Below are 13163 nucleotides of genomic sequence, written 5' to 3' on the forward strand. Positions count from 1 at the left end.
CAGAACGCTGCACCTTGCGGAGACGCTGAGATAGGGGAAGTGGAAGCAATACAGGGAAAAGGCTAAATTGTCGCTGAGAGGAGCAGAAATCCTCCGTTGTTTTCAGTGATGTAGAGAAAAAGGACTGTTAATAAAACAGGTAAAGCGTTTATTTTTATAATAACAGCTTGGTGTGTGTCGGTGTGTGTGTGTGTGTGTGTTTTTGGAGGCTGGCAGCGTCATGCCGGCAGGATGAAAGGGATTACCGTTACTGTGGCAACATTAGATGGAGGGATACACACTCCTCCTCCCGGTTAATATGACAGCTTGCCTGATGGCATTTGAGAAATTATTCAGCCTAATGAACGAGCCTTCAGATGTTTCCTCTCTCCCTGTGGAGCCTGGATCTCTCTGTGATGCCTCTGTCAGCCGCAGTTTGACTGTAACCTCGTTTAGAGACAAAGGAGAGGACAGGATTCCCTCAGAGAACCACTGTAAACACAGCTGGGCGACACATGACAGAGGATTTCAGTAAAACTGTACATCAGCCATAATGTACACAGACAGGAGACAAATAAGAAGCCTGAATGAACACCTCTGTTGTGATGGTGTGCTAGATCACCAAAAGGGCAAAGGTCACATTACCAAGGGGCACAATAAGATGACCCGCCTGTAGGTAAGTATTATTTTATTCTAACACGGCTTAATAAATACTCTATTCTGTTTGGTCAAATTGGACATTTCAGAGGTTGTTAATACTTGATAACGTACCGCTGCTAAGGAGGGTCAAGGGGGGGGAAGGGAAGAGGTTAACAGACAGATAACGTCTACATAAGAAGACAGACAGGAAGTAAACACTAACAGGGCGTACTGTCGTTGTTCATTATCCCTTACTTAGAACACGGCCTCAGCTCTGTTGAATACTCGATTCTGATTGGTCAATTTGAGATGTCATTTCTGTAGAGCAGACGTTAAGATAAAGTCATATCGTATCAGTCCGCATAAAGAAATCCAATCATTTAAAGTCAGCTGAGGTAAAGAAAAACACATACGTTACCGTTACTCAATCAGAAAACACCACAACATACTTTGTTTATCAATTCCTTTAGTTGTAGAGAGCACAGACTTTGGATTCATGATGGCAGACTGTCCGCAGGAAAGAAAAGAGAAAGAAAACGAGGCAAGGAAAAAGGTTATAAGACACAGAGAGCTGGAGTACAGAGAATACAACAGCAGTGTTGCAGTCATTTGTAGGTCAGACATAATGACATAATACATGTCGCCCAGCCCTAGATAAAGGTGGATGCATGTAGTATAAACTCTTGTGTGTGTGTGTGTGTGTGTGTGTGTGTGTGTGTGTGTGTGTGTGTGTGTGTGTGTGTGTGTGTGTGTGTGTGTGTGTGTGTGTGTGAGCATGTCAGGGTTTCAGGTGATGATCTGAGGATGTGTTTCTGCCTGCAGGACCCATGACCCTGACACGAGGTTCCTTCAGCTACTCCAATGGCGAGGAGTACCACGGCGAATGGAAAGAAGGCAAGACATGAGCATCTCTCTGTCACTCTTCCATCACCATCATCATCATCATCACCATCATCATCATCATCATCATCATCATCATCATCATCATCATCATCATCACTGGACACGTTTGCATGCAAGTGTTGTTGTAGTGTGATTAAATCAACACTGCATGTAATGTAAATAACACACCTGCAGTTGGTTCATGTAATGATGCTCTTAAGGGATGTAAGCATAATCACAGTCACATGCGTGGAGCACTTCATTTGCATTCACAGACACTAGACGGGACATGTTTCCCACTTAATGGTATTTCTTGATCTAAGGGTAGTCTGAGAAAGTGCTCGGCTCACTAGAGGAAAAGCGGAGAGGATGTCAGTACTAAACTTTGTCTATTATTAAGATCATGAGGTAAAGATTCGATGAGACAAATGCTTCAAAACATGTACATCTTAAAGGTTTTGGAAAGGTGCAATATCATATTTACGCGTTTGGATCCATTGAAGAATTAAATATATTTGACTAAATTTGACTTCATCCTCTCTTGCATTTCATTCTTTTTGGGGTATTCCCTTCCTTGTAGTGTGTCATATAGGTTTTTGTGCATGTAAATGGTCTGCAAAGGCAACAATCCTGTGTGAGTTTCTCTCCCACACATTTCCCTCCTGTCTGAAACGCCTCCTTTGTTTACTTCAGGAACATAGAGACAGTAACACTCGCTCCAACACATTGTACGTGAGTTGCTGTGGGACAGGGAATTTAAAAATGCAGGCTGCAGAAAGGTGTTTTATGTATGTATGCATATACAAATAAATAATTATTCAAAAGTAGTTTATGAAAGATAGAGAAATGGAGGTGTCTTGTTCTTGGTAATGCACTTTGATTATGTTTGGGGATGTACTGAAGCTATGCATAGCTTAATATCATTGTGATTGGCCCTAGTGCAAACATATTTGGGCTCTCGTCCCAAGCACAACCTCACTCTGGTGCAGCCTCACTGGCAAGGACACACTCAGACACAGAAAGGACGGTTGCTTTTCTACCATGCAACTCCCATTCTGCAAACCAGATCAGCACCATGGACAGCAACCGAATCTCCGAAATGTATGAAAGTTAATTCAAGGTCTGTGGATAGAGACTGGGAACGCACATTACTGAGGATGTTATCAATGATTGAACATAGTTTGAAATAAAAATGCACACTGATTTCAGTCTTAATCCATATCAGGAAAACTGGTTAAATCAAGAAAATCTAAAAAAAAAAAACAGTTTTGCCAAAAGAAAGGTTTAGAAAAAAGGACTTTCAGTAGTTTGCTTTTTAATGAACCTGTATTTACACTAAATGCCTCCAACAGGCAAGTAACAAACAAAAAAGGTGTCTATCTGAAGTCAGTAACTAGAGGAGAATGTACACACACACACTCACACACATACACACACACACACACACACACACACACACACACACACATACACTGCCCATCTGGTGCCAGTGAGCCCGCTGAGGATTTCACACTACCTAAACCAGCATGTGCAGTTTAACAAAAACACTGAGATAACCTTCAGGGCAAGGTTAAACACAGAACAAAAGTTTGGCACCACAGCGAGCGAGAGGCAGCGGGGGGACGGGGGGGGACATATGGTCTCTGCACGGTTAGCAGAAAACTGTTAAACCGGTTTGGCTGCTGATAATATGCTCAGGTTTAAGTGCACAGTAGTGTTTATTTCTTTCTCCAGAAATGAGTCCAGCAATAGATCTGTGTGGGGGGTTTGGGTCTGTGCAACGTATTCAACAATACTCAATCACTTTATTTATCGCTTTTTGTACACGTTTGTGTGCATGTCGACAAAGGCTACAATCCTTCCTGAGGGAGTTTCTCTCCCACACACTCCTCCCCCCCTGCATAAAACTCCTCTGTCTGACTCCTTTGTTTACTTTGTGTAATGACATCACTGTGTAACATTCACACTTCTATTGTCTAGCGCTCCAACACATTGTACGTGATAGGCTAAGGGGCGGGACATCTTTCAGTGGTTGACCAATCACAACAGGTTTCAGGCAGAGGGTGAAAAGAGGTGCTGCAGCACAGGCAGTATGAGAAACATAAAGAGCTTTTTGAACATTAAAGCATGGAGACATGTCCCAGGAGAGACACAGAATACAATTGGTAAACCTGAAAATACACATATACATGGAAATGACTCCCTTTAGATGGCTCTCCTCACCTACTTGTGAAAACTGTTTTGTACCTGCTGTAAAAAAGTGTAATGAAGTATCTCCCCACCTGTATAATCAGAGCTGAAGTTCCCCTGGGAACATATTTAGTTGCATGGAACAAACCCTTTTAAAACACTTTCCAATTCACACTCCAGACCTCACTGTGTAACATCTAACTGTGTGTGTGTGTTCAGAGTCATAAACACAGTCTGATGGTGCGTTGTGTCTCTGCATCCATGCATGTGAACTCACTGTTTGCACACAAACATGCAGTGGTGTGTTGCTCAGAGGTCTTCGGTGTCACATGAATAATTCAGCAGTGCGCTGCTTGAGGGAATCGGGTTACAGGAAGTAGCTACACAGCAGCCAGTCGGAGGCCATTTACCCCACTGTACAGTCGTTTAACATCTATGCATTTCCGCTATTGATTGACATAAAAGCCGGACAAATTCAGCTAAACTGTAATTAGCCGGGGAGCGTGACCCGACACGGCGTTACAAAAGAGCTGAGAGACAGATTAGAGTCTGTCTGCAGGGATCAAATCCAAGAGGAAATTACTGTCCCTTACTGCCGATAATCTGCCCCTTCAGAAAAAGTAAACTGTTGGCATCACAGCCGTCCGTTAAGCGCTTTCACTTTTGCCCCTTGATTTCATTACGGACATCAGGCATACTTTGATACTCTTCTAATGCTCGATGGAAGACTCTCTGCATTTGTGGACTGCGGCCTCTTTGACAAATAAATAAATGAAGATATTTCTTTAGATAACTTCAGGTGTTCGGGTTTTTTTTTCACATAAGGCTCCAACCAGTTAAATGTAAAGGTCACATACACAATAAACGGAGAGGAACAATAAACCTGGAATGACAAAGTCCCAAAGTCCAAAGAAACATCCTCAAAGATCATGCTATCAAAGAGTTCAAAACCCAGATTTGCTGAAGTTTCATCACTAACATACAGTATATATGTACACTATTGAACGTTGTTTTGATTAGAAGCCTGAAATAAGTTCTGTGGTTTACATGAACTAAAGATATTTTGATCTACGACATAAAATAGGTCATTAAATACCCCACTGGTGAATTTAAAAACGGAGGTTGCTAAATGACACGATTAAACGTCATCGCACTCAACATTAGCCGTCTTTAGCTTAGCGGTGGTGACGTGAAGTTATGTGACCGTGCTGTAGTTCCTTTATAGCCCAACATTAGCCGCCTTTAGCTTAGCGGTGGTGACGTGAAGTCATGTGACCATGCTGTAGTTCCTTTATAGCCCAACATTAGCTGCCTTTAGCTTAGCGGTGGAGACGTGAAGTTATGTGACCGTGCTGTAGTTCCTTTATAGCCCAACATTAGCCGCCTTTAGCTTAGCGGTGGTGACGTGAAGTCATGTGACCATGCTGTAGTTCCTTTATAGCCCAACATTAGCTGCCTTTAGCTTAGCGGTGGAGACGTGAAGTTATGTGACCGTGCTGTAGTTCCTTTATAGCCCAACATTAGCCGCCTTTAGCTTAGCGGTGGTGACGTGAAGTTATGTGACCGTGCTGTAGTTCCTTTATAGCCCAACATTAGCCGCCTTTAGCTTAGCGGTGGTGACGTGAAGTCATGTGACCGTGCTGTAGTTCCTTTATAGCCCAACATTAGCCGCCTTTAGCTTAGCGGTGGTGACGTGAAGTTATGTGACCGTGCTGTAGTTCCTTTATAGCCCAACATTAGCCGCCTTTAGCTTAGCGGTGGTGACGTGAAGTCATGTGACCGTGCTGTAGTTCCTTTATAGCCCAACATTAGCCGCCTTTAGCTTAGCGGTGGTGACGTTAAGTTATGTGACCGTGCTGTAGTTTCTTTATAGCCCAACATTAGCCGCCTTTAGCTTAGCGGTGGTGACGTGAAGTCATGTGACCGTGCTGTAGTTCCTTTATAGCCCAACATTAGCCGCCTTTAGCTTAGCGGTGGTGACGTGAAGTCATGTGACCGTGCTGTAGTTCCTTTATAGCCCAACATTAGCCACCTTTAGCTTAGCGGTGGTGACGTGAAGTCATGTGACCGTGCTTTATAGCTCAACGTTAGCTTTTTACTTCAAAAATCATAAAGTGGTTTTAATGTGTAAAGATGATCCTGCTGAACAACACGTCTGAGTATCATAAACGTGTATAAGTGACAGATCTTTTTATTTACAATTTTCCAAAATCCAATGGAAAAATCCCATTGGCTTTTTCTTGAGGTGGTCCTTACAATGATAACTTCTGCCTACGAAAACACTTCTATATGGAGCTCCAGATCTCCAAATCTCTTCTCCAAATCTCCTGTGAAAACCCTGACGAGATTAGGCAGCACATTAAGCAGCTTGACAGATGGACTGCCTTATTTACTTTACCATTAGCTGGTGGAAGAGTAACAACACTCACTAGGCTCACCCTTGCCTCAACCCCCTGCCAAGCAAATCCCAATCCTCTGTAAAGAATCTCACCCACCCCTCCCCACTCCTGCACAAGTTTCATTCCCCTATGCGAGCTCACAGTAAATCCGATTCGTCGCGTGAAGCTTCTGGAGGAACCCAGGACCTCCTCAGTGTCCAACTGTGCCACACATCCAGTTATTCTGCTAAGTCCCGCAGGGCTGCTAATAGAAGTTGGCAAAGAGAAACACTCGCCTGTTCCCCTCCCAGCTTTTCCCGCCTCCAACCTCCTGAACCTGGAGATAAGTTGCAGCATTAAGGGGGAACAATAGGTCTCACCTCTTCATGGAAAACTAACGAGAGCGACTAACCTTTTGGAGAGCCACTCCCTCTGAAGGGAACACAGGGATTTTAGCCTTTGCAGACCATTTACATGCACTAAAACCTAAATAACACATCACAGGAAAGGGAACCCCCTAAAAAACATGATAGTGCCTCTTTAATGTCAGATAGTCCTTTCAGATTAAGGAAATTATGCTGTCATCTCTTCATCTACCAGACTTTGTTGACAAAAACTGGATTTTTTGCAGAACCTTGAAGAACATGTTTATTTTTGTAAACCTAATCTGTCTAAATAAGATGAATTAAGATAAGAATTACTTTATTAATCCCAAACTGGGAAATGTTTGTGTTGCAGCAGCATAATACAATACAAAGGCAAAGAAAATAATTCGAAATAAAGAAAATAGATCGTTTGTCATTTATTTCAAGATCATTTAAAGTCAGCTGTGTGTGTTTGTGCCTCAGGTCTGCGTCACGGCCTGGGTCAGCTGACCTTCAGCGACGGGACGTGCTACACGGGTCAGTTTGAGAACGGGCTGTTCAACGGCTGCGGGATGCTGGTCTTCCCCGACGGATCCAGGTCTGCACTTCTTGTTACCCTGACCTCTGGCCTTTAAAGTTAAATCACCCATTAGAGCATTATCTAAAAGCCTGACCTAAGACCTGTGCCTAAATACCTCTTCTACATCGTCTGGGTTTTCATTCTATCTGATTTTATTTTGAAAGATTTAGTTAAATTAAGTTTATTTTATTATTGTTAAAATTACCTGGCAAGATGTTGCTAGGCAAAACTTAGAAACTAACTTTTAAGTTGTATACCTTTTTTGTTGACCATGATTAATCGCTTACTCTGAAATGTTAAAAAATAGCAAGTTGTAACTCCAAAGATATTTATTAACAATGACATGTGAGAGGAAAAGCAACACACCCTTCTTTTACCATAAGCTGTAACTACGTAATGTTTTGCATTGAATTTGCAAATATTTTCAGATTATCTCATCAAAAAATCGGCTCATTTTTAGGCTTCAACTTCATGCACTCAGTATCAGTCTGCTGATAATGCTGCAACTAAATCTGATTTTTATGATTTATTCATTCAAGGTTAAGTTGATAGTGAATCACAATGTTCAAGGTAACGTCTTGAAATATTCAGTTTATGTGACTAACAGTTAAAAAAACAGATATAATTTAAGTAGAAAAAAGCTACAAATATTATGTCGTCGTTTCTTAACCCCTGTGCGGTCTTCCTATCAACCGTGGAACTTTTATCCCACATAGTATACACAGTATAGAGTGTAAATAATCACCCAAATCTGTGTTTCACATTTCACACAAACCATATTCTGACTTATTACAAGTTTCACTCTTCTTTTAAATGTATGGTTAAAAGACCTAAATTACAAAAAATAAAACAGATTCTCTGATTTGAAAAAGGCACATATAGAATCATTTTACAATTTGACCCCAAAAGAACGCAGCTATAGGCACTATCGTCGAACAAACCTTTAACCCGAAATAAAAACATTTGGAAACAGGTCAAATTTGACCCGAGGACAACAGAAAGGATAAAAAAAACGGATCATATGTTTATATGTTTAGGTTTGATAAATGATTGAATATGATTAATTGATTATCAAAAATGGTAAATTATTGTCAACAATCATTTGTGCTAATGTTTCATCGTGATTTCCAACAGAAGAAGGCAGTTAAGAGTGACTTTAGTTAAGCTTAGTCTCTTTTATCAATAAATACAAACAAAAGCCAATCATATAAAACATTTGGTTCATTAGTCTCAGAAAGCTCTGGTGTGTGAGGAAATAAACCTTACCTTTCATCCCACACACAAAGGAAACTAAATGCTCTCTCACTTCTGAACAGCTACAAAGCAGATTGTTTTTGAAGAACTTCATTCCAGAGCAGACGGAAACATCTGCTTTGTTTCTTCATTTATTTATGAGGAGAAATGACTGAAATAAAGGATGCGACCTGTGAAAAAAGGCCTAATTCAGTCAGGTGAAGGGCTTTATCTTTCTTTGTGTGGCGCAGGTACAATGTTCCAGTACAGCAGAGGACATGTTCAGGGCTAAACTTAAAAACCATATCACTTGTTATTATTCAGGGGCTTCGGAAATATTAAAACATGTTTCATTTTAAATTAATATTTAGCAGAAAATATGTCCTTTCACTTTTAATAGTTGCTGTCCTTGGATTTTGAAAGGAGGCTTTTAAAAGAGTGTTGATTTTCATAGCAGCTACATAAGTTTTTCGAAGAATATTTTGTTGAACTTTTGGTGTTTGAGGCTCTAAATCAAAATCCCCCTTATGTGTGGTTGGCAGAAATCAAAAGCGGTTGAATGACTGTGGCTCTTTTTATCCGCCTGACCCCATCCGTGGCTCTAATTAATCAGTTTTATTGAATTAAATGTTTTATAAAAGACTTCCTGTCGATGTTTGAGCGCTTGTTCTACTCACTGGCACTTCAGTCTTTTGTCAGTGTGAGGCTGTTTTACATTCGAGTAATGGCACATGTTATTCATGCTGGGTGTGTCAAAATAAACACATTTCTCACCATTTCTTTTGTCTCTGCTGTCAATTAGCTGTGAAACTACTCATAACGAGGGGGTATAAATACATAAGGCAGCAACGATGTATGATGTGTTTTCAGGGCCACGAAAATGATCGACAGAGTTGCTTGTAAAATTCCCCAGCCGTTTGCAGATGGACAAAAGAATGGGTGGTGGGGAGGTTTGGTTTTGGCTCAACTGTTTCAACATCTGGTCATTCCCCATCTTAATTAATATTAATCAGTACACAGAAATATGTTTGAGCAAACATTTTAGGCGAGAATATGTGTTTTTCTTTATGTGACTGTCTTATTTTTAGGTATGAAGGTGAATTTGTGCAGGGTAAATTTCAAGGCGCTGGCGTCTTCACACGCTTCGACGGGATGAGGTTCGAGGGCGAGTATAAAAGTGGCTGTGTGGATGGATACGGTAAGAATTCACTAATAAAATATTCATTTTACTTGTAGTAAAGTGTGTGTTGTATGTTTGTATTTGTGTATCATGCCTTCTTATGTTTTCTGTGTTTGTGACCTTGATTGAGACTCAATCATATTTATAAAATACATCATATATTTTATGCTTATGTTCATTTAGTGCACTGTGCCTGTCAAAATTAACAAAGAAATGACTAATTCTTATCAGAAAGTTTGTCTTTAAGATACTCTTCCAAGTGTTAAAGCACTGGTGCAAAGTAAAAGTCAGCAATTACAATTCTGTGGTACCCTTTGAAGTACAGCAATACAAAACTAAACTTAACCCATAAAAAAAAGTAAGAGAGCGCAAGAGAAAGAAAGAGGTTAAAAGACAGAGAGCTGGACTTCAGAGAAATCTAAACAAGCAGACAGACAGGAAGTAAAGACTAAAGGGAACAGCAGAAGAAGACAGACAGGATGTAAACACTAAAGGGAACAGCAGAAGAAGACAGACAGGACGTAAACACTAAAGGGAACAGCAGAAGAAGACAGACAGGACGTAAACACTAAAGGGAACAGCAGAAGAAGACAGACAGGATGTAAACACTAAAGGGAACAGCAGAAGAAGACAGACAGGAAGTAAACACTAAAGGGAAGAGCAGAAAAAGACAGACAGGACGTAAACACTAAAGGGAACAGCAGAAAAAGACAGACAGGACGTAAACACTAAAGGGAACAGCAGAAGAAGACAGACAGGACGTAAACACTGAAGGGAACAGCAGAAGTAGACTGACAGGAAGTAAACACTAAAGGGAACAGCAGAAGTAGACAGACAGGATGTAAACACTAAAGGGAACAGCAGAAGAAGACAGACAGGATGTAAACACTAAAGGGAACAGCAGAAGTAGACAGACAGGGCATTAAAACTAAAGGGAACAGCAGAAGAAGACAGACAGGACGTAAACACTAAAGGGAACAGAAGAAGAAGACAGACAGGACGTAAACACTAAAGGGAAAAGAAGAAGAAGACAGACAGGAAGTAAACACTAAAGGGAACAGCAGAAGAAGACAGACAGGAAGTAAACACTAAAGGGAAGAGCAGAAGTAGACAGACAGAAGGTAAACACTAAAGGGAACAGCAGAAGAAGACAGACAGGACGTAAACCCTACTACAACATCAAGTAAGGTACAAATTATTATTTTTAGAAGTCAGAAGGTTGATGTTAAAGGACATTTCTTGAGGTTTATTTTAGTATCTGAACCTTTGACTTCCTTACTTTACTAATAGTTCCTTAAAGGAAATGCTTTTTAAGGGGATATTTATTTCAGTTTGGAGATAACGCCACTCTCACATTGTTACAGTTCAGTTAATGTTCTTATACCTGATGCTTTAAATACTTTTAAATAATATTAAACAGACAACGTGTTAATGCTCTGGTGTGTTTCTGAGAGTCTGGAGGTAATCAACATGTTTTCTTATTTGCGTACCCTTGACAACTGGTTCATTTTTGACAGACAGGTAACAAAGATTCCTTCAGGTTCCTGAGATCTAACGATGTGGTGTTTTGAAAGGAAGGGCGTCATTCCTAAAAGTTTTTTATGAAGTTTTTAGTTGAACATTAACCCGAGTTCAGGTAACAGTTAACCGTAACCCATTATATGAAGGAGGGGAAAAGTCAAACAAGAGACAAAAGATTAAGGTGATGAAACACAAACAAGAGGTAAAGCCTCAACTTTGTTATTCGATATCCACGTTTCTTTAAAGGGGAATGGAATTTTTTGTGTCCTTTTTGATCACCACTCACAAAACAAGAATAAAAAAAGTCATTTGGAATCTTTAACTTAACATGTTGTTATACAGGTGATGTCATTGAGATGCAGGATGTCTTACAATGAATAGCTCCAATTTATAGATTGGTGCGTGTTTTTGTAAACTGACCCTGACGTTAGCATTGCAAAGGGATCCCTCGACAAAAAGCAGTCTGTAATGCCTTGTTACAGGGCAGTGGTGTCCCTGAGCAAAGCACCGTTCCCTACATGTCGTAAATATGGCAGCCCACTGCTCCCAACAGTAGGATGGGTCAAATACAGAATGAAAATGTCCTCTCTGCGGCACGATTAAGGGGATATTCTTTCTTTCTCTTCTTCTTACCATGATCAATTGTTGCTAGCTAGTTTGCTAACAGTGTCAATCGTAACTTCCTGTGATGGCACATCAGCCGTGTGACAACAATACACTGTCAAATGTCACACTTGGAAAATTTAAACAGTGCCGACATGCACTGAAAAAGATAAGTTTACCGAATTGAGACAAATAAACTGAATGTTCTTCAATGTCAGAGTCTTAGCTCGGTCCTCTCTGCTTTGGTTAAATAACTCACTCTGTTTAATGCAGGAGTGCTGACGTTTCTGGATGGAGGCCCCGGAGGCGGCAATGAGGGTCTGTTTGAGAGCAACCAGCTGGTGAGGAGGGAGAACAGCCAGGGGGCCGTGCTGAGGGCGCAGGCAGCCGCCGCCAAGGCCCGAGCTCTGGCCATGTGACCCCGGACTACATTTCCCACAGTGCCCCACCATCAGGACCGCCATCCTCTTGGTTTGAACAGCTGATTATGTGATTTATGAAGAGATTTGTTCCTTTAGTTTCCGTCTCGTTCAGCATGTGTGTGTGTTATTTCGATTTCGCATCTCTGTACCGTGCAGTATTCTCTGGAGTAGAAGTCTCCAGTGAGCTGTGATGTGTTTACTGTATATATTTTCTTTCTTTTTTTTTGCCTCTGATTGAAAAGCTGCTGATTCGGGATCAGCTGAGTCAAACACAGATGAATTACTCAGTCAACACACTGGTGCTAAATCTGCTCCAGGATCAGATCACTTGACAAAACACAACCCAAAAGTGCTAACGGGCATTTTCCAGTAAACATGGATTTTGTGATTTATTTATTTATCTTTAACTCTGGTTTAAATTGATCTAAGTTTGGTTAAGATATTTTTAAGAAGCTTACAAAGTTTGGGAGTTTGATAGCAAACTTTGTTTCCAAATCGGAATCCTTTGAAATCCCTAATTCAATCCCTTAATTGATTCTAATTAGATCCAGCTTGAACATCTGAAAGTCATCAAAGTTTAGAATAACTAAAACTCAAAGATTAAATTAAGATAAGTAATTGTGTTTTGTCGCCTGAGAAGAAAGACTTTTCGTTGTGGCAGTCTAATGTTTACAACATGAAAATAGCAGCAGTAGATTAAAACATTGAATTTTAAGTGGATTAAATATGTCTATCACATTAAAGATGGCAGCTTTTATTGCTTATCATTAAAAAGTTGCTTGCTAAAACTCAGAGTCTTTATAGTTTATGCAAAAAGGTTAAAGTATTCTAACTCAAGAAACTAAATTGACAAGATTTAAGAGAAATCTAAATAGAAACGTACATAATTTCAGTAAGAAATATATACTGAAACTCAAAATCCTTGCTTACTGGTTTTCCTGCCTTCCTGTAAAAAGTCACATTATTTCTGACATCGATTCTTATTGTTGCTCTATATTTGAATACAACCTGTTTACTGTAAGTTATTGAAAGGTGAAGAACTAAAGTAAATGTGTCATTTTATTTCACTCAGTGCCGTTACAGCTCACAGATCAGTGGCCCCCCTTGCCCCTCAGTGCCGACCACACAGTGCCAACAGGCTGCAGGTGATCCAGAATCAGTAGCTCGTCATGAGGTGAACAGCGGAGGGGA

At 40.5% G+C, this 13163-nt stretch overlaps 1 protein-coding gene across 3 annotated transcripts; it reads left to right on the forward strand.

Annotated features, from left to right (window-relative positions):
* LOC134864586 (MORN repeat-containing protein 4-like) lies at nucleotides 1-12149 on the forward strand. Of its 3 annotated transcripts, none has more exons than XM_063883685.1 (5): nucleotides 1-139; nucleotides 1441-1512; nucleotides 6917-7031; nucleotides 9335-9444; nucleotides 11824-12149. In XM_063883685.1, exons 2-5 carry the CDS (start codon nucleotides 1446-1448, stop codon nucleotides 11967-11969), a joined length of 438 nt encoding a protein of 145 aa, XP_063739755.1. In that variant the 5' UTR covers nucleotides 1-139; nucleotides 1441-1445; the 3' UTR covers nucleotides 11970-12149. The 3 variants fall into 3 exon arrangements, with proteins under 3 accessions (XP_063739755.1, XP_063739756.1, XP_063739757.1); XM_063883686.1 differs by having other exon boundaries at nucleotides 26-139; nucleotides 1401-1512; XM_063883687.1 differs by having other exon boundaries at nucleotides 26-139; nucleotides 1409-1512.
* Nucleotides 12150-13163: the final 1014 nt, after the last annotated feature.

This window comes from Eleginops maclovinus, chromosome 5 (assembly GCF_036324505.1).
Source record: "Eleginops maclovinus isolate JMC-PN-2008 ecotype Puerto Natales chromosome 5, JC_Emac_rtc_rv5, whole genome shotgun sequence".
NCBI classification, from domain to species: Eukaryota; Metazoa; Chordata; class Actinopteri; order Perciformes; family Eleginopidae; genus Eleginops; species Eleginops maclovinus.

What these genes read in the sequence shown, in the direction of transcription:
- LOC134864586 (XM_063883685.1), top strand. Translation starts at nt 1,446, where the DNA reads ATGACCCTGACACGAGGTTCCTTCAGCTACTCCAATGGCGAGGAGTAC. An exon ending in CCACGGCGAATGGAAAGAAG is followed by an intron (nt 1,513 to 6,916) that starts GCAAGACATGAG and finishes TTTGTGCCTCAG; the next exon opens with GTCTGCGTCACGGCCTGGGT. An exon ending in TGGCTGTGTGGATGGATACG is followed by an intron (nt 9,445 to 11,823) that starts GTAAGAATTCAC and finishes TGTTTAATGCAG; the next exon opens with GAGTGCTGACGTTTCTGGAT.